The sequence below is a fragment of the Polypterus senegalus genome, chromosome 15 (genome assembly GCF_016835505.1).
Source record: "Polypterus senegalus isolate Bchr_013 chromosome 15, ASM1683550v1, whole genome shotgun sequence".
NCBI lineage: Eukaryota > Metazoa > Chordata > Cladistia > Polypteriformes > Polypteridae > Polypterus > Polypterus senegalus.
This window is the reverse complement of record NC_053168.1, coordinates 67,872,970-67,895,329: the sequence shown is the minus strand read 5'-3', so window position 1 is coordinate 67,895,329 and position 22,360 is coordinate 67,872,970. Positions and strand designations below refer to the sequence as shown.

Sequence of the window (22,360 nt, the reverse complement as noted above, 5' to 3'; positions counted from 1 at the left end):
TTTAACAAGTGTTGTGGTATAACATTTAAAAGATACTTGCATACAAACTAATAGACGCTATATCTAACCAAAATGTGACTATACCACATACTATGCGACTAAGCATCACATTGCCCCTTGGTGCGTATTGTCAATCAGATTATTTAATCAGGAAGGCTAGATATCAGTCTTTCTTAATTGCGGTTCTGGCCCACATAAATCTGTCAAGCGAGGTATAGACCTATATTATGAGTTAACATTTTTAATACGTATTCTTGTGTACATCATTTCGATCGCTGTTATAATGAGAGTGAAGAACAATCCCAAAGGTGCACGATCCGTTTTTGTTTGCTGGATGGCGGTAAGATGCGAGTTCTCCTTAATGCATACAAGCTTTGGAAAAGCGAATACAACGCGAAAGCCTCCCAAAAAATCAGAAGAAAAAAAAAACTTCAATAATTTCCTTAAAAGGATTCGCTCCGGTGACGTTGTGTGTTGTGGCATGTGTGCGTACTGGGGGTCGGCGTGTTTAGTGTAACCGCGCGCAGTCTCGTGTCTGTATGAATGAAGCATCCAGAGCGCCCAGCGGTGACAGCGGCGCCACACTGAGCAGCGACATACGCACACGCTCACACGGGATCGCTACGTCTCCCTGCTACTTTCGGCAACTTTCTCCTTGAATTTTTCTTGGAACTCTTTACCTGAGATCTGGTACACTCATCATGTGTTGGACATCTAGCTGGATGCCGCTCTGGCTGTTCCTCTGTCTTTTTCTTACTGGAATTAATACCTTTAACTTGGATGTGGACAACCCGACAGTTTATAGCGGTCCGGAAGGGAGCTACTTTGGGTACTCCGTTGATTTCCACCGACCTGCATCGGACCATAGCACGTGAGTTTTATATCTCCTTGATTCAAGCGTTTCTTTGCTCTTTTGAGACTAAGTGTCTGAGAAATTAAAAACAACAGTTTCTTAACACCAGTCCCCTCTTAACAGCAGTTTACAGTGGTAGTTGCAATTTCTTTAAGTCTGTTCACAATATCGGCGTCGTCACCAACTGTAGTTATTGCTTTTTCAGACGCTTTTCTTTTTAGCCCCTTCGATCTGCACAAATACTCCTGTAACTAGGATGAAGAAGGACTGAGGCTGCACTCGGAAACGTAGCGGGGGTAACTGCGCCTATAGATAGGAACGGGTAGACGAGAAAGTTCATCATACTGTACCGAAAAGGCAAAATAAAAAAGTAACGGAAATTAAGAACAGTCAAAGAAATATTGACATTTGCACAAGATACAGTATTTATGCGCGTGCAAGCTTCTCCGTGATTTTGCCAATTAACTTGTTCTTTACGCTTTATATGCACAGGCGCATATGCTCAAATAATTTCCCTACAAGCGCACATTTCAAGGAAACCAGCCTTATTAAACGTTATTATTGAAAGACCTGCTGCCATCCCTTACATGCGTAATGTGTTTGTACCTTTCAAGTCAATGTCCTTCATAGCTGATTGGTACAATCCGTGTTCTCTGCATGGATACGGTTACGATTTAACAGATTTCTTACAAATCTCCTATATATAGACGGCATATTGTTTTTATTGCCAGTCATTACACATATAAGTCTACCTGTTTTTTCCGTTTTCCATAGAAGCCGACTCTGAACTCTCGTGCTTTATTTATTTATTTTTTTTACAGTTCTAGTGTCTAATAAGAAATGCAGTGCACTTCTTGAGAAGAATGGCGGGTAATCAATGAATCTTGACCCCATCGCAAAGTCTTCTAAAGTGCTGTGAATCTATTTCCAGATAGCAGACATTTTGCACGGCGGGATGTTATCTTCAATATTAAAGTCTTTTTCCTATTAGAGCGCACACCACTTTTGTATTGTTTCTACCAGATCATTGTGTTTTCTCTCCTAGAATGAGTGTCCTTGTTGGAGCCCCCAAAGCCAACACTACGCAGCCTAAGATCGTGGAAGCAGGAGCCGTTTACTATTGCCCCTGGCCGCCCACTGACTCGAAGTGCCGACAGATAGCATTTGACAGCACAAGTAAGGCATTTTCACTTCATCTTTTGTAATCTTCTTGAAAGTGAGTTGTGTAGTGGCTGGCGCTGCTCCGTCCTAGCTTCGAAAGTCGGGGTGCGACTCTTGGACCTGTGTGAAGTTGGCACCTTCTTAACTTTTGCTTTGTTTTCCTCCAACATCCTAAAGATGTCACTGGCGACTCAGACTGACTCTGCGTTGGCGTGTGCGCGCAATCTTGATTTGTTCCCTGCTTTGTATGCGAATCCGATGCTGCCGGGGTAGAATCTGGCTCGTCGCGAACCCTCAATTGTAAAAGAAAAAGGGTTATAAACCAGTCAATGACTGACAGAAGTGTGTCGGTGTATATACGGTGGAAACGGCGGGGCATTCACGTGCATATCAGTAACACCAGAGGAGTGGGACGAAATTGTAAATGGCATGTACAAAAACACAACATTGACAATTGTTAACGAAAATGCAGGACAGCGATGCCAATGTGGTGTGTTTTTATTAGTTTAGTGGTGTGAAAGTCTCTATGTGTTGAATATGTCGCACGTGTCATAAGAAACCGTCAGTGTCACCTGTTGTATCATTAAATGTGCTGGTCTCATTGATTGTCATAATGAGCAGGAATGGGAATGAACATCTGATGACTCACCCCTCTGCCATAATATTTAACTTTGACTTAATTTCCTTTTATTTCACCGCTATCTGCTATTGGATTGTGATAGGCACTTAATTTGCTTTATTAGCATCATATTGAAAGTCCATCCATTATCCAAGTAAATCATCAAAATGAAATGTTTGTATTGTTTGTATCATTAAAGTTCTGGTTTCATTTGAACAGTTCATAACAAATTATGGTAACAAAGTAATGCTGATTATGTCACCAGATCTATGGAAAATGCAAGCATTTAGGGAGCTGTTGTGTCGAGTCACATGCTGGCATAGTAATTACAGGGAGCCCCTGAGGTCTGCCTGCAGAAGGCTGATAGGATCAGGGTTTGTCTGAGAGCCAGGCTGGATGTCTCCAATGAAGGAAGCACACTTTTGTGAATTCCCTTACGAAGGATCAGAAAAGCAAACTGCATCTTTCTTTCTTTCTTTCTTTCTTTCTTTCTTTCTTTCTTTCTTTCTTTCTTTCTTTCTTTCTGTACATTGTGTGATGCCTGTAGTTATCTAAACTGCCCCATGTGCTCTGTGCTTATTTCAAATGTTTTACTTGTCAAAGTCATTTTCATGTATTGCTAATGAGAGGCTGAAGGGTTACCCCGCACGAGATAGTCCAGTACGCACAAAGCCATGTAACATGTAGAGTTGTTGCCCATGTTTGAGGCATTGCTTCACTGCACAGAGATGGCGTAGAACCACTTCAAAGGTTTTGTGTTTTTCAGCTTCATTACGGCTCTCGTATTCACAGCACAGAGTTTCTGTGCTCGTTTTCAATTGTTTGTTTCTTTTTTCAAGTTTGTCCGTCAGAAATATTATGAAACCCTTAATGTAAATCTGATCCTTTTAGGTCAAAGGTACATTCTTGTTCGAGTCATAAAGGACTTGCATGTCATCTTTATGCATTTCCTTCATTGATATTTTTTAGGCAGTGATAAACTGTTTTGCAGTGTGGCCCCATTTGATGACAGTGCAGTGTGAGATGAATATGAAAAATAAAATGTATTCTAACTGTTGGATTTTATAATTTAGTGTGAGAGATAAAAAAATAAAGGTAGTTCAAAATATTTTTGTCCTGAGGCTGCGGTTTCAAGCTCTAGCACTGGCTAACAAGCAGCTCCTCTGACTTCTTGTGTATAGTGCTGTGACCTCAGCAAGAAAGGTTTTTGAGACGTGCGTATTGTTTAATTGACATCAGCAGCACTGAACCTCACAAATTGTGATGTCTGTATATATTACTACTTTGAATTCCTTCCATTACTACAGTTTAATTATGTTGCCAGTGGATGATTATTACTTCCATTCTTCCTAAATTTGGAAATAATGCTGTCCTCTTGCTGTTTTAATCTTCTTCTCCCTCTCTGCTTTCTTTTGAATTTTTTTCACTCTTGTAGTATTTCTTTTTTCTCTGATTTCAGGTCTAGCTGGAGTAATTTTTGATGTGCAGGCAACCCATTGGTTCTATGGTTCTTTTAATGTCTTTATTCCTCCCTCTTTGTAACCCAGTAATGAGCTACTGAAAAGGTCAAAAGTCTTTTTCTCTGTCTTTGTGACACTGAACAAACACAAAAGTCATGATAAAAGTTTGAGGTTCCAAGAGGATCGTCTTTGTGTGCACACACACATTAGCACCAGCTGTCATGGCCATTCTAAAGAAGTAATTTTGCTGATCTAATGAGAGATTGAGAAGAATACAATATCATAGGTTTGTGGTAGTATCAGGATTGTACACTATGTGGGCAAACATTTGTGGACACCTGACCATCAGACTTATATGAGCATGTTGGGCAGTCCATTCCAAAACTATGGGCATTAGCGTTGAGTTGCCCCCAACTATAACACTCCCCACTCTTCTGTGACGGCTTTCCACAAAATTTTATAGTGTGTCTACAGGAGTTTGTGCCCAGTCACCTGAAAGAGCATTTGAGAGGTCTGACACTGAAGTTGGTCAAGAAGACCTGGCTTACAGTCAGTGTTCCAGTTCATCCCAAAGGTGTCCAGTAGAGATGAGATCAGGGTTCTGTGGGCACAAACCTCATTAGACCATAACTTTATGGACCTGGATGAGCATAGGGGCATGGTCATGCGAAACAGAAAAGGGCTTTCCCCAAACCATTGCCACAGAGGTGGTAACGCTCAATTGTCTAAAATGTCTGTGTAGGCATTACTATCAAGCAATAACATTAGCCTTAATGTTAAGTGTTAGTTAACATTAACAGGTTAACATTAACAACACTCTTCACTGGAAAAGAGGGGCCAAGGCCAAACCCTGAAAACCAGCACCAGACCATTATCCCTCCTTCACCAGCCTTTATACTCTATGGCATTCTCCTGGCATCACCAAACCTAGATTTATCCATCATACTTTGAGATAATGAGGCTTGATTCATCACTCCAGAGGGCATGTTTCCTCTGCTCCAGAGTCCAATGGTGCTGTGCTTTACACCACTCCAGATGTTGTTTGGCATTACGCTGAGTGATTTTAGGCTCATGTGCAGTTTCTCACCCATGGAAGCCCATTTCATGAAGCTCACAGCTCTTGCTCTTGTGTAGCATCCATAGGGAGTTTGGAAATCTGTTGTGTTGTGGCAATTTGTATGTGCTTTGTGCTTCTTTTGCATGGTCTGCTACCTTGTGGCTGAGCTGTTGTTGCTCTTAGATGCTTCCACTTCATAATAGTGGCACTTACAGTTGACTGGGGCAAATTTAGCAGAGTAGAAATTTCACATGTTAATTTGTGGCAAAGGTGGTGTCAAAGCCCACATGGAGCCCTAGGTTTGTCCCCCTGCTTTTAGATAACAATGTCCAAGGCAGCTGCCTATGTCACCTAAAGGGCTGACTGACTGTGGTGGCATCCGGTGACAGTGCCACATTTAAAGTCACCAAGCTCTTCAGAACGAGCCATTCTACTGCCAGTGTTGGTAAATGGAGATTCCATGGCTATGTGCTTTATTGTATGAGCCTGTTGACAATGAGTGTGGCTGAAACACCTAAACTTAATAATTTGGAGGGGTGTCCACATACGTTTGGCCATATAGTGAATGTAAAGAAGTGGGGTTAATGTTTGGGATTCTAGCAGTTGTTGTCTGTGTCACACTAGGTGGTAACACACAGGCAGCTGATTTTGATTCAGTCCATTGAATTACAGTATGTCTGCTTTGGATTCTTTGTAGCTTCTTCCAGACATTGAATTACTGTTGGTGGTAGACTTGGGGTTTCTTTGGCTCTCATTCGGGTGGATCTCTGGGACATATTAATTACATACTGTTTAATTAAGCAGTGCCATTTTCAATTCCATTACCAGAAAATCCTAAGTAACATTTTTGAGCATCAGGATTTTGTCATTTTTTGCTGCTTTAGGTATTACCATGTTGATCACACACAAACATTTTATGGAATACATCAAAATCTTGAATGAACACTGAGGCACTGATCTCTGCAATATATGACCCCTGTCAAAATCCATTTTCTGGGTGGCACGATCATTTTTGTGGTTGCTTGTGGTCTTCACTACTTAAATATTCAAGTTACTGATTGTGAATTTACTGCTTATGTTCTAGCAGTAGGGTGTTGTACTGTGTTAGCCATAGATCGATACAAGAGAAAGTAGGGTGAAATGACACCTTGCCTGATGAAGGGGCCTTAGCTGCCTTGAAAGCTTGCACTTTAATTTATTTAGTTAGCCAATAAAAGGTGTCATTTCACCCTCCTTTCTCCTGCTTATTTTGTGTAATTACTGAACATTTGTATCCCAAAAAAAGAAAGTGCCATTGCTCTTGAACTCACATTTTCCACAAATTATGTCCACATCCTTTTTGCTTAACCTTATTTTACTGAAAAAACAGAACATTTTTAATTGAATGAATGTAAACACAATTGTACAAGTTATTTGTATTGCTTGTTTAATTTCAGAGGTGAAGTCTGAATCCTGCGGTGGGCTGGCACCCTACCCAGGGTTTGTTTCCTGCCTTGTGCCCTGTATTGGCTGGGATTGGCTCCAGCGGACCCCTGTGACCCTGTAGTTAGGATATAGCGGGTTGAATGATGGATGGATGGATGGATGGATGGAAGTCTGAATCCAAATCAAGTCTGCCCATCTATTTGGAGATTTTGTAAAAACTGGCCTTGCTCAAACCGCACAATTATGTGTAGAATGATCCTGCTTTTATTAACCAAACATTTGGGCAGCAAAAATTGTGTCAGTACAATTGCTCTGCTATTACATTATAAAAGCGTTCTGTTCAAATCAACATTATTCATATAATGATGAAAGGATAAGTGTCTGTATGTACATCCAGTTGCTATGCTTCTGATATTCCAAACGATGGTGCATCACAAACATTTACAGTAATAATATGTATTACTACAAATGTTTGTGATGCGCTATTCATTGTTATGATCAATGCAATGCATACGTCTCAGTTATATACCATTTAGTAGGGGACTCGTAAAAGCATTGTTAATATCTGCGATGCACCACATGTTGGAATATCAAATGCATTTTAGCACTACAAATGCTTGTTATGTGCCATCTGTTTGAATTATAGAGGCAGACCAACCAGACAGACACACAGATATATATACAGACGCGCAGACACTTATCCTTTTATTGAGGTGGTTGCATTACAAAATACATTCCAATAAATGGTGCACTACAAACTTTAACGGCAAAGTCTACGTTGATTACTTCAATTTCAGCCTGTCTTAGATGGGTAGCACAGCTAGTCTATATATGTATATATATAAATTGATAATAGTTTCCTGTCATGTAAAAACCCGCAAACCACTGGGCCTTGCAGCTTTACGTCAGTCTCAATTGAGCGCTTATGCTGTGATATGCATAACACAACTTAATAACTGGTCATGCAGGGTACCCTGGCCCTCGATATTTGGCTTTGGGTCCTTCTCATGACAAGTTGAAGCATAGTGGTGCACTGTGACTGACAAGAAACCAACGGTTTTGTGGACACAGATGTAGCAAGCAGTTGCGGTGACTGTGAGGCACATTGCACAGGCTAACTGATCATTAGCACCACGGCAACTGCTGCACATGCATGTGGCATTGACAGACAGACACATTGCATGGGCTGACTAAGAACCAAAAGTCATGCAAACAGCACATACCAAAGCGAGAAGTCATCCATCCGCACACCATGAGCATCGTACACCCAAGCCATTCTCTCCGAGCGCTACATGACCAAAGAACTGGAGCTGCAGGCCTCCTCCACAATGTTATTCCCAGAAAAGAACGACTACCGAGAGCACTTCTCTCTGGACACTGGCATACAGTGATGAATATTGCAGCAAACTCAACAGAGTTACCTGGCATGCTGTGTTTCATGAGAGGTGCTTCTTTGAGTGTAGCTTTAAATATGGAAAACTTTTGACTTGTCTATTAAAGCTGATATAAAGTAATGGATTTGAGCAGTGTGTACAGAACTCTTCAGGCTGTCAAAGCACAATACTTTCTGTGTTTAATGGCACTCCCATGGTGTAGGATTCTTTACTGCAAACTCTTTGCTGCCTCAAACCTGATTAAGAAAAGCAGTTTGTGGTGACCTGGAAGTTCTAGATTATGTCTCATCAGAAATGTTATTTAAGAGTAAACTTGCTTCAATGATCTGCTGATTTCACCTGCACGCCTAAATGCCATTCACACTGTCTTGTTAGTGTTCGCTTTTGGTTGCTATCTGTCCGTTTAGAAATAAGCAATGATTTTTCAAATGTCTCCTAGTCACAACAGATAAGGTGAAATATTTTTTTATTTGAGGTAAAGGACAAGTCACAGGTTAGCAAATATATTCAACTAAATGAGTGTAGTAGCAGCAGAATGGAATTGCGAGCAGACTGTACTTTAGCCGTTCTAAACTTCTAGGCTCTGCATCTCATGCTAAATGTAGAAAAAGTTCTGATGAGTACGACCGTCTAGGCTCAATGTGACTCCACAGAGCAAATGTGGAGCCCAACCTTGTTATGTAGTTTGTCAAGTTTATGGAGGAAAATGCAATATCTTATTTTAAAATATTAATCTTTTCTAATAGTTTTATATTAAATTTAAAGCAGATTTTACCTTTTTCAACCATGAGCCAGAGACAGACCACATAAGGTATTAGGAAAAACAGAAAGACTTGAAATATTTCATTCAAATGTAAGATGCAAAAATAAAACTTTAGAATAGAGTCACGGTGATGCTGTTGACCAGTCAGCCAGAACAAAAATCTTTCCAAGAGAGGCTGCTCAACAGCGAATGTTATTCCGGATTCAGCTGAATTTCATACCATGAAATAATCTAACAGAAAAAGAAGCCAGGCCTTAGGAGGGGAAAACCGGGTGCTAAGAAGCATTTTATGGTCTTAGAATGTGCCAAAATCGCACATTACAGTTATGCACTTTCCAAATTCAATTTTAAGTCTCAAGAGCCCATCCTGGCTGCAGCTCACTCTGAATAGAGAACAGAATAGCATCGTCAGTCAAGGTGACTGCATGTCTTTGAATGGAATGAAGAAGACTGGAAAAGAGTCAGCATATACAAAATAAATTCAGAAGACAAAGCAGCCAAACATAAAAGAAAACAAACAGTTAATCAAAAAGTAAAGGCAATTTTAGAAGTATGCATTAACCACAAAAGGGAGAAGCTGACACGATACAACAAGTTTGTGATGGCTTATGGGTAGATTGAACGTACACATCGCAGTGCTGTGCCATTAGTCTAGTTGAATCCAAGGTCAAGTGGGCATGGAGGATCAGTTGCGGGATCGCACCATTGTTGAACAGTGCGCTGCAGTAGTGAGATTTCTCTGAATCTCTAATAAAACCTGCAGAAATTCACTGAAGGATGTTGACTCAGTGCAGAAGAGAAAACAGCATGACCCGACAAAAAGTTTATGAACGGGTAGAAAGGTTTAAAGCAGGAAGAACAAGTGTTACCAATGGAGCTCAATCTGGTCGACCATCAGCATCGTACACACATCAATATGGCGAATGCCTTCATCAGAGAAAAACGATGAAATGCTGCACATTTGGATATCAGCATGATGACTTGGGTTGCTGTAAAGTTTGAGCAAGATGGGCAACCAAACACCTTACTGATCAGCACAAGCCAACATCTTTCAGTGAATTAATGAATTAATTTAAGTTCAGTAAATGTAACATCCTTTGGTCTTGATTAATGATTGCTGACACTTCTCTCAACAAGGTGCAAAGCACATCGTGAGTCAGTTGAGAATATTTTGTTTGTAGGAACATGGAGTGTAGAGTCTAGAATGAAGTCTAGAATTCTTTGGGTTATACCATCTGTCTCTGCCAAGAAGTCGTAGAGCGTCAGCTTCTGGGTCTAGAGGGGGGATCTTGTTGGTTAGATACTTCATATAGGCATGATGTTTTGCAACATCTGGAGTGGGTATCTTGGCTCTTTTGCCAGGTAGTCAGTTACATGCCATGAACATAGGAAGAACTATGGTTGTCTCTTGGTCGAATGACTTCACTCCGAAACCTCTCTTTGACTATCAGTTTCTAACACTCTTGTACATGTTTTAAGTGTATATGGTAAGGTCCCATCCATTGGGTTAAGCATGGTGAAGAACTGCAACATGGCAGAAACTTCTTACTTTGTTCATCTAAGGTGACATACATTCTCTTCCTTTTCTCATGGTTGACCCTGTGGGCAAACCTAAACAAGGCTGACATTAGAACATTAGAACAATCTAGACGAGAACAGGCCATTCAGCCCAACAAAGCTTGCCGGACCTATCCTCTTATTTCTTCCAAAAAAACATCAGTTGAGTTTTGAAAGTCCCTAACGTCTTACTGTCTACCACACTACTTGGTAGCTTATTCCAAGTGTCTGTCGTTCTTTGTGTAAAGAAAAACATCCTAATGTTCGAAATTTACCCTTAACAAGTTTCCAACTGTGTCCCCGTGTTCTTGATGAACTCATTTTAAAATAACAGTCTCGATCCACTGTACTAATTCCTTTCATAATTTTAAACACTTCAATCATGTCACCTCTTTTGCTTAAACTGTATAAGCTTAGCTCTTTTAATCTTTCCTTATAATTCAACCCCTGTAGCCCTGGAATCAGCCTAGTGGCTCTTCTCTGGACCTTTTCTAGCACTGCTATGTCCTTTTTGTAGCCTGGAGACCAAAACTCCATACAGTATTCCAGATGAGGTCTCACCAGTGCATTATAAAGCTTGAGCAGAATCTCCTTGGACTTGTACTCCACACATCGTGCTATATAATTTAACATTCTGTTAGCCTTCTTAATGGCTTCTGAACACTGTCGGGAAGTCGATAGCTTTGAGTCCTGACCTTTGAACATGATTCCTTGTCACAGCTATATTCATGGATACATGGCTATGCATTGTCCATCACTCTCATACACTTTGTATTTTAATACCATTTGGCATTCCTTAGCCCTATGAGTTGGTGAGCAGCATCTGAAACAACTCTTATGTCTGTTAATATCTTTATTTTGAAATATCTGAATTTAGCAAGTGGACGGCAGTGCTATGCTGGATCATCTAGCTTTTTGTTGCCTTAATAATCAATTCAAATAATTTAGATTTGATTTTATAGTGTTATATTATTTTTAGCAATAGCTTGATGGTGCCATTTTATTTTTTGGTTGAGGCATTTTATTTTGATGCTTGCATGACCATGGCCATGTTATTTGTGGTTGACAGACTAGTTGCCTATTCCACGACAAGTAAGATATCTTCACTCCCCACCTATCTAAGATGGCTGTACAGACCGTCAGACACACAAGCTTTTAAATTTGTTTTTGCAGAGCTACCATCAGGAATTTGAGTGAGGGCTAAGAATTTTGAGCTAGAGTTAGGGCTTCTTGGAATGCATATTTTGGGTTAATGTTTCTGGTTTTGATAGCTGGTTCTATCTTCCTGCCTTCCCCATTAACCAGTAGTAACTTTATTTCACCTGCAACTTATTTTTATCTTTAGTCTGTTTGGATGTGCTTCTTTTCAAACTCTCCATAAAACCAGAGCCTTTAATATATGAATTTTCTTATGAAACTTGTTCTTTTGTCCTTATTATCAGCACATGCGCTAGGTGAACTTTTAGACAGCAGCAGAAAGTCTCTTTAATATCTCAGTGCTGCCAAGGTGTTTTCAGTTATTTTCTAAAAATATTTGTTTAAAAAAAAGCAAAAATGTATTGGCTCTGGTTCAGGGGAGAGTGGGTCAGTCTTCACATTTTTTCGGGAAAGGGCAATGGAACAGAATCTGTCTAATGAAGAGACTTGCCGGAAAGCTTCAAACTTAATTAGGAATAGCTACGGGCTCTGCTGTTGTCCAAAAAGTAGGAGATTCAGAACCAGGAGGTGTGCGTCTAGGGGAATACTTCAGAGCAGATTTGGAACCATGTATGGTCCAGTTAACCTCTCAGTATACTCTTCAAATATCAGTCATCTTTACTTTTATATTGTCAGCACTACCCTTAGATCCGCATCCATTGACCCCCGAAGTAGTCAAATATGCAGAAAACTTGTGTAAGGGAAGCTTTCAATTTGAAGCAAGCAGGCAGCCCATGTGGGATGGGGTCAAAGAACTCTGTTTGGCTTTTAGCTCCCATTGACTGGCAACCCTTTCTAGAGGTTCATTGCCTTGAGGCCATAAGCTGGTATATGGAGGAGGGGATGACTTCTGACTATGAGCATACGGGAAACCATGCGTGGAAAAAAAAGGGACGTCTGCTTTTTATTAGAACCTCAAATTCATCTTAATTAGGTTGAGCTTTTCCCAGATGGTCTTTCCTAAGCTGACATTTGCAAGGAGTGTGTTAAACAAAGCAAGGGGGCATCTGGGCATACGTATAACTTAATCAGATGTGACACTTGATACTGTTTGTGTTGATGTATGAAGTGAGAAGTGCAGCTGAATAGGAATATATCTCGGAATGTGCCATTTCCTTTCAGAGGGCAGGCAGCACCATATTTGCAGGAATTGCATTTTTGTTGATTTCTGTTATGCTAAGAACCGAGTAAATACTGGTAAACACCCCATAATGTCAATCAGACAGCACATCACAGCTCCGTGTGAGGGACAAAGCTATAAAATGCACATGATTTGATGCCTTTTGAACTCCCAATGTCAGCCACGCTGGATGACACATTGCTTCTGACAGATGAGAGAGCATAGTAATAAGGCGTGAGAGGAGCGGCAATGATACATGCTCTGTCTGACCACGGAGACGCAATTCTTTAACTCCACTGAGAGAGCTGCCAACCAAATCCAGGCTTCTGCTCTTGTGTTCTGTTCACATTACACATGCCTGTTATATAACACTTTTACCAGTAAACTTTTAAATGCCTTTTTTATCAAGATTTCAAAACACAATGTTGTTTCTCTAGCTGATGTTAGTGACTTTGGGAGAGTAAATTTAATTACCGCTCTGACTGTACAAAGGGGCAAAGGCCAAATGCCGGAAACATGTTTGTTACTGAACACCTCAGTCCCGTAAGAGCTTATCCTCAAGCTATAGTCAGTTTCTTAATCCAGCAGCTCTGGGCGTGAAATCTGTGTTCTCTATGAATGGCGACATCACACGGGGCTCTCAGGTCTGATCCTGATTAGGTTTCTTGGGGGAGTGGGGCAGAGGGCAGGGCAGGGGGTCATGAAAGAAAACGATCACCAGATCTTGTTGCCTGTGGCCAAATTTTCATGACATATCAGAAATGTTGTTCACACCGTTAGGGGAACTGCTGAATAAATATGAATAAAAGAAAAATCTTAAGTATAATATAACACTTCATGACAGTCTAGTTCAGGGTGGCATGCATTAGGTACAAACAATTTTTTAGTTATATTTCAAAAAATGCATGATCTCCTTGTATTTAGACTCGATCATCTTACAATGTCAAATACCCAAAAACCTCAGCAGGAAGTGTCCACAATGCTGAGTAGAACATGGAACCATACAGCCAATGAAACTTCAAGAAAAACATCTTAAGAGTTCTGTAGCAATTCTATAATCACATTATTATATGGCCCAGTTAATCAAGTAAAATGTAGTGGGCTAGCAGGGGTGTGGACACCAACATGGTGGCATATGATAGAGGGCAAACCTCCATTAAGGAAATAAACCAAGACTGGAAGAAAGAGAGAACCTCCACGCTTCAGAGTGAGAAGGCAGGAGTACTGGGAGATAATGTTAGTAAAGTGTGTGCCCCTGTAAGGAATACTATGGAGATGTTCTCAAGAGGGAGAGCGCTTATTATGCAATGCTCTATCAGGATGGGAACGACAGGCAACCAGGCTCTTCATCTAGATAGAAAGTGAGGCTATAGAGAGCTGGCAAAAGGCCACAACACCTCTAGGCCCATGGACCACCGCAAATGGGCTCTGGCCAAGGAAGTTTAAAGTGCACTGCCCATTGCCCAGAAGGAAAGACCAGGAAGACTGGCAGCTCTCTGTTAAATTCACAGCCGGCAGCATGGAGTCTGTGACTGGACTGAGTAGAACTGTCCTGATCTTCTAGAAAGACTTGGCCTGGTAAGATTTAAACAGAGCTCATGGTTGTAGGCACACTGGCTACTGCCCTGGTGCCTCTGTAGTTAAAGACCCCAGAATTGATTTTGGGGCCTGACCCAGAAGTATCCCAGAATGGGGTTTAAAATACCAGAAGCTAGAAGGACAGTTAGTCTAAAACTGGGACTTGAGTTTGGGTCAAGACTCAGTAAATGAAGAGAGACAAGAGAGATGGTTGACAGAGAAAAAATTGATCGATTAGAAGAGTAATTTGGGTATTGGGCATGGTACTGTGCAGGTGGACGAGAGCCACCCCCCATATGTGGTGTTATGGGTCCACAGCTCGTTGAGTAAAGGCCATTTTTAAATAAATAATCAATGTGCTCGCGGCTTAGTGAGGGGACGTTGGGCCATAGTGGGCCGCGGGACGATCCGTAGGGTGTGGGCGTTTCTCACCTAGTGCACAGGTGAGGAACTGCCCACATTCATGATTGTCCCGTGGCTAATGCTGCAGCTGCTGTGGCCCTCGTCATTTTAAAAAGAAGCGCGAGTCGGTTTTAGGGGGGAAAAAAAGAAACGATCAGAGAAAGAAAGGAAAGGAGAGGACGGAGGTTATCGGGAGCAGTAGAGGAAGCAGGTCGGTGAGAGAGAGCCGCGAAGAGCGAGCGGACGGGCGAGCGAATGAGCGCTCGTGGACAGCTGCGTGGAAGCTGGGTGTTAGGCCGACACCCAGGTGTTTGTGTTGATGTCGCTCCCGCTGAGCGATCAGGTAGCGGGAGTGACCAGGGAAGGCGACTGGCCGCAGAGAGGCCATGGAAAGGCAGCGGAAGTCGGGAGACTTGGTGGTGGGAATCCCCAACGTGAGCGACCTGGCCGTTGTGGGAAACCAAGTTCTCCGGGACTGGGATGAGTGCCATACCGAAGCCAGGGATCGGGAGGTCTCCAGTCTCGTGCGTGTGTTTCAGGAGGGCAGCTGCAGAGAGCGTCTTGCCTGCTGCGATGCCCAAACGGGATTAGCAGGTGAGACGCTAACAGAAGAGCACCAGATTTGTTGTTGGTTTTAAGACTGCTTCCTAAAAGAAGATTTTAACCTCTCGTTTTTAAGGATGTGTTGTTTTTCTATTTATTAGTTTTACTCCCACGTTCTTTTATGGATTATTTATTTAATGAATTTTGAAGAACTGCACTTTATGAACACTGCTTTATTTTGTTGACTGTTTTAATAAAAGCACTATTGCACTTTTTGCACCACCCCTTGCTCAATTGTTTATTTGCCTTCACTGACTAGCTCACTCGGTAACATTATCGACGGTGTTGGGTTCAAGGGTTCCCAAACAGCCATGGGAGCGTGGAGCCAGAACCCACATCGTCACACCATACAGCAGGTTTTTTAACTGTAATTTGGATTTACATGAATAAACTTGTAAATCTGTCCTGGTAGCTCATGCCTTGTGTCAGTCCTACTAGAAGAGACTCCAGCACCCAGTGACTAATTTGGTTTAAGTGTGTTATGATGTGGGTGGCATAGTGGCACAGTGGTAGTGGCATACTGCTGCCTCATCGTCGGAAAATCATGATTTATCCTCACTGTGTGGAGGTTGTATGTTTTCTCCATGTCCCTGTGGGTTGTCTCCATGAACTCTGTTTTCACAGACATGCATGTTGGGTCGATTGGCAATGTTAAGAAGTATGTGTGGCAGTGTGTTTACCTGGCAAAGACTGGCACCTTGTAGGGATTATTCCTACCTTGCGCCCTATACTTTTTACAATAGGTGCCAGCTCCCCCATAATCCTGTTTAGGATGAAGCAGGTTCATTGAATAGATGGAACATAATATAATGTGATAATATAATTCATTCTGTAACCTGCCTAATGCAGAGTTCTAGGGTTGTGCTGGAGCCTTACTAGCACAAGGCAGGAACAAACCCCAGAAGAAACACCAGTTTATCGCAGGGCAAATTCACACACACAGACATACTGGACCAATTTAGAACTGCCAATTATTCTAACACACACTTGTTTGGGATTTCTGATGGAAAAAATGTATGCAGACATGAAAAAAAAATGGAAAACGTCACCCAAACACTAACAGAGTCTCCTGGAGCTCTGTGTTAGCCCACCTTGACCCCCTTTAGTACATTATTTTATCTGAAATGATGAGGAACTGGGCACACAGCACTTGTGCCTCAGTTACATTCCTGATGGGGGCTCGTTCTCCCCCAAATATATGTGAGATTTGCTTAGGATGTACAGTTTTATCTCGCAGCTCTAAGGCTGTTGACTGGCATCTCTAGACTGACCTAGTGGGTAGAGCAGAAGCCCACAAAGTTTGCTTCTTTGCCATCTTTCATGAGTTTGTGCCTTGTAGCTGTTTGAGTTGTTTCTGGCTCTTTGGTATCCTGAACACCTTAAAATAATCATTGATTAAATAATGAGCATTTGATTAAAAAGAATAATTCAATTTTTCTCTAGGTACAGCCTGAAGTATGGGTACCTCAGTGCCCGTGGGCCCCACTTTAATTTTGGCATGAGATGCCTTCCATCATTGTGTAAGTTTCTTCCCACTGGTTATTTGGCATTGATGAATTGTCCCAAATTGAGTGTGCTGATAGAATGCTGCCCAGGCTGAGTTTCTGCCTTGTAGCCTTTGTTATCTGATACCCCTGTATGCGCCAGTGCTACATTTTTGTCTTTTTTTTTTTTAAATTGTTTTTATTCTACAATTAGTTGAATCTCTCTTTTCATCTTGTTTAGTCAGTAATTTGCCTCATGCTGTTAGTGGTGGTACTTAAAATTAAAAATGCTAGATTAACTAAGCTTTGTTCCTCCACTGCCCTGACTGGATACATCACTACAGAAGATGAATGGTGAGAGCTGAGAGAACTGGTTATCCTTACCCCTGCATCCATTTTCTGATCATTCTGTGACCATGTAAGGGTTGAAGGTGGCTGGAGCCAACCCTGACTGTAAGGCAGCAGCTGCAATCCATGGATAATTTCAGATATTGCTAACCATGGTGCCACACATGACGAGAATTAATAATTTAATTCAGTTAGATTTTTTTTTTAAATTAGATTTTAAAAGTTTAGCATGCAAATGTGAAAATAAATGCAAGTCCTCAGATGGAGCCCTGCACATCTCACATTGCCCGAAGAGAAAGTCGCAACATCTTTGGTTTGTCACTCCAGGCTGTTCTGGTCAGTAAGTGTGGTGTCTTTTTCTGACGCGTGATCCCAAAATGGAAAAAGATGTTACGACTGCTAATGCATCAGTAGATGAAATATGAATGGCGGTGCGATCGGACCACTTCTGTTATTAAGTAAGGCAGTTAAACCAGTCACTGTTGATGTTTCCTTCCTTTAAGCACGAAGATGGCATTAGTCATATTTTTCGGGTGTGAAGTTGTGTGATCCAGTGAGCTGCAGCCTCAGTGCTCCAGGAGACTAGCCTGATTATATGGTCTCCTTCTTTGTACGTGGCGTTTTCCAGGTACTCGAGCTTTCTCCTGCACCCCAACAGAGGTTTTAAGACTAGTCGAAGGAAATAAGTTGTGGCTTGTGGGATGTAATAGCGTGCCGTCCGGGATTGAAATGCAGCGGCTCTCTGAAACACCAGAAAAATTGATCGTGGAAAAATGGACTGAAAGAAAACTGAAGTTACAGGAGTGGCAATCGTAGTAGTTCTGCAGACCTGCTTTCAACCTTCTGAGGTCCAGTCATTTGTACAAACTTTCTTGTCTTTGCTAAATTAACTTAGGGTCTGGCAGGGAGACGCAGAAGCGTAAGCGTGTGCTCGGCGCGCCTGCCGAGGTGGTGGGGTTCAGACATCCCAGTCCAATTCTCAAAAAGCCTGGCGACAGACAAACAGCAGCAGTGACCGATGGAGCGCTGCCGGCCGGGCTCGGTCGAGGCTGCCATTCAGAAAATAGGAGTCGGCACCTTGTGGGAGATCAAAGCGCGGCCGATCGAGTCCCAGCGTGTGTTGCAGTCTGCTCCTTGTTTCCTCCAATTAGTTTTAAAAGGAGAGCAAAATCCCAGGGCTGTGTGTTAACGAGCCGGCGTTGTGCGGGAACTGGAGAGCACAGGTGTTTGTGTTTATGCCACGTCCACGTGGATCGACCTTGTCTTTGTCCTGCTATTGTTAACCAAATTACTTCGAAGCGGCTCTGATTAACGGTTTTCTTTTGCAGACCACTCTGCCAGTAACCTGCCTATTCTGTTATTTTTCATGTGCACCAGTGTGTTTCTAACTTTAAATATATTTCTTCCTTTTTCTCCTTCCATTTAGATAACAGAATGATGCGGTTTAATGACACCAGGCAGCCTGTCGAATTCAAATCCAACCAGTGGTTTGGAGCGACTGTCCGAACTCATAAAGGAAAAGTAGTGGTATGTGTCATCTTTGGATATAGAAATCAATGAAAACAGACCGATTCCGACTCGGACTCCGAGGTCTGGCTGTTGTTTAATAAGCTTGTGTGTGGCGAGGCTTATGATTTCACTTGCATTGGGTTAAACCAGACCGGAGCTGGCAATGGTAAGGAAGTGTACAGTGTCACAAACACACAAAGCCGAGCATGCGAGGACGTGTAAGGCGGAATGTACTGAATCACACTTGCACCGCTTATCTGCTACAAAACTGCCTTCTATTAGTCTCCAAAATGCAACAAAATTAAAATGACAGCTTGCCCGATTGATATTTATGGGGACAATGAATCCCAAGAAATCGCAACAACAACAGCAACATTTATGTATATAGCACATTTTCATACAAACAATAGCTCAAAGTGCTTTACATGATGAAGAAAGAGAAAAAAAAGACAAAATAAATAATTAAAATTAGGGAACACTAATTAACATAGAATTAAAGTAAGGTCCGATGGCCAGGGAGGACAGAAAAACCAAAAAAACTCCAGACGGCTGGACAAAAAAATAAAATCGATCGCACAGCCCCTTCTAGGCATTCTACCTAACATAAATGACCTCAATCAGTCCTCATTGTATTCAGGATTCTCATGGAAGAATCTGATGATGATGGTCATGTGGACTTCTGGCCTTTAATCCATCAATGTAAGGATATCACAGTGCTTTGATTAGTTATTTTATTACAAGTGCAGGTGTATTAAAAAAAGACAAAAAAAAAAAAAAACCTATCCACCCATCCATCCATCCATCCTCTGGATTATGCATTTTCACAGCTGCCCTGATCCAGTTTAGGGGTTATTGGAGGAAGAAGCAGCCTGGAGTGCTGCTTCACCATTATAGGGTTTACCTGCTGAACTGGCAGCTGTTTATAGAGATTTCTGGGCGCAGGTTATGTTGCAGTAAGGTATTTTAATTATTTTAAAAAAATAAAAGGGGTAGCATGGTGGTACAATGGTTACTGTTGTTGCCTTACAGCTCCTGGCAACAGGGTTCAATTCCTAATCAGCACCCATATTGATCAGGCATCTCAGAATTACTCCTAGGAACTGCACTAAAAGTCTGACTTGGATGAGAATTTGTAGGACATGATGAAGTGTCCTACATTCAGAGTGGTGTTTGAGAACGAATGATGTCACAATTTTTCACTAGCCCAAGCTACAAATGAGCACTCAAGAAGGTGTTTTGTAGTTCTCTGATACTAACGCTCAGGCTTCACCACAAAGGTAAAAACAGTGACATTAATAATATTTAAAAGAACATGATTACATTCAAATACAGTAAAAGATTTATGACACGTTCATGAAGTACTCTGGAGTCATGCGTTGAACTGGGTCACATTGCAACAACATTCAGAATGATATAATAATCAGCTCCGAGAGGGAAAGACTGAGAAATGAGATAAAAATCACTTTTTATTTTTAACCAATAATCGATCCACAGCCCTATGTCCAGAAGAATCACTTTCCTTCCGTTTAGGCCTCATAAAATAACTAGCCTTGGCAATTCCTGTCGTGTCGTGTTCGCTCTTGCACTGTCCCAAATCAGTGCCATTACTGTCCTTCCTCATCTTCTACGAGGTTCTATTTATCCAAAATTCCTGAGAGCCCTCACCCATCTCCTTAAACCTTCTTGATCTTGTAAAGTGTAACACGAATATTCCAGGGGTTTGTGAAATGCCGAGCTCAGTGTGCCTGTGTGACATTTCACTGTCCAGTTTGCATACATTACTGCCTGTGTGTTCATACTGTAATATGGCTTATGATTCACATATGCGCGCTCATCCTCACTTTAGGCAGTAATTATCATGTGCATGCCATCATTTACGCCAGCGACTTGCAGGAATGGAGCTTGCTTTAACATTAGCTCATGATGTTTAAATCTGTGTCTGACCTCACGTGTTCAAAATCTGGTGCAAGATTTGAGAAATGGTTGGTTATGACATTCTCAAAACATCACAATTGCAAAGCTTCATTTTTCCTGTGTCCTAAAATGTAACTTTACCAACACTTTCATTTTGGATGATAGAGCAGATGGCTTTTTTGTGTAAATGGAGTGACGTGCAAGATTTGTTACAAATATTATACATTCTCTGACAAATTCATATCTTTTTACAAGTTCATGGTCAGCCAATCATTTTCCCACCCGCTATATCCTAACACATGGTCACGGGGGTCTCCATCCATCCATTTTCCCACCCGCTATATCCTAACACAGGTTCACGGGGGTCTGCTGGAGCCAATCCCAGCCAGCACAGGGTGCAAGGCACGAAACAAACCCCGGGCAGGGTGCCAGCCCACCGCAGGAGTTCATTGTTACCCAGCATTTCCAAAACGTTTGATTTTTCCCAGAATGTGAACGCCATCTTCTGGCAGCTCCTAGTGAGTTAGGACAACTCGCAAGCTCCCCTAAATCCTGGTCAAGTTAGGAGTAGTTTCCTAAATTAAAAAAAATGATAAAAGTTCTGCTCCTAAGAGTAGGGCCAAATATGCATCATTCTGAGATTTTTGAGACAGTTAGGCCCGTTTTCCAACTCTGAGACACTTGATAAACATTCGCATGGGACGCTGTCTGTCTAGAGTTTGGATGTTTTTGTCCTGCATCCCCTCCTACATTACAAAATAAGCAGGTTAAGCGTACTGGGAAGTCTAAACTGGCTCTGTGTCTTGCCACAATGGGCACTGGCCAGGGGCCCACTATGTTTCTGATGCCCATGTTATGTTTCTGTTTGGCTATCAAAACAGGGGCTCCAGCACACTACTTTGCCCAGGGGCCTATGATGCCATTAAGATGGCCCTGTGTCAGTGGGCATGTCTCAAGTTAGACTAGCATTTCATCCTGGGTTGGCACCTGTCTTGAGTCCAGTGCTGGTTTGGTAGACTTTGCCCTCCTGGAGTTATATAACAATGAAAATGGGGTCTCCAAGGGATAGCTGGGTAAAACAAATTCTTCCACATTACTGTGCAGATTGCTAGCTGAGCAGATTCTGTTTAATTAGGAGTTTGGGCACAGTCTTAAATTAGTTGAGCCCATATGTGTCACTTTAATAAAGTCACAGTGCCTAATATCAACCTGCCCACACTGCCCCACATATGTCTAACAACTGCAGGGGCGTCATCCAGGAACTATATATCTTACTTTAAATTTGAGTAATGTTTTATGTAGCACCTTTTGTGGTACACAAATACCCAAAGTGCTTTACGCTCACAGTTCTGCACATTATACTACATCTGGTTTAGACACAGAGGCATATAGGCACCCTCTAAGTTAGCAGTGGGGGCCGAACCTGCAGCCTTATGGTTTCTGCTTCATCTCTTTAACCGCAAAACCACACTGTCGATTCAAGTTCGCCTGAGTGGGATTCTGCATCCTAAGGAATGTCAAATTCTCGGCTCTACTACTTTTCAACTGATTTTTTTTTTCTCATAAGTGCTGCAGAAGAGAAGAAAAAAAAAAGTCAAACTGCAGTGGTGTCCAGTCCTCGTGCTGGTGGGCCAGTGTGGCAGCAGGTTTTCATTGAGTCTAGTCTTTTATTTATAGGCTGATGCCTGGCTTTAATTGTGCTCTCTGTTTAGTTCCAAATCAGTCACACTGTACGGTGTTTCATGTCGAATTCCATTCCGATGCACAATCCAAGTACAGTAAAACATTCAAAGATGCCTTCCTTTGCTGTTTACAGTTTGAGTTACGCTGGATAGCTTGGCTCACACAGCAAGCAGAGGCTTGGATCAGAACCTCCACCCTAATGGCTTCACGGTAGCCCCTGAACTGTTAGGATA

At 41.9% G+C, this 22,360-nt stretch overlaps 1 protein-coding gene across 1 annotated transcript in view; it reads left to right on the top strand.

Moving 5' to 3' along the window:
• The first annotated feature begins 534 nt into the window (after positions 1-534).
• Positions 535-22,360, top strand: part of itga8 (integrin, alpha 8) — a 249,871-nt gene continuing 228,045 nt past the window's right edge. The window contains exons 1-3 of the mRNA XM_039736381.1: positions 535-871; positions 1,899-2,029; positions 18,448-18,548. Coding sequence (XP_039592315.1) covers positions 702-871; positions 1,899-2,029; positions 18,448-18,548 — 402 coding nt within the window. The 5' untranslated portion in view covers positions 535-701. The remainder of the gene's footprint in view (positions 872-1,898; positions 2,030-18,447; positions 18,549-22,360) is intronic.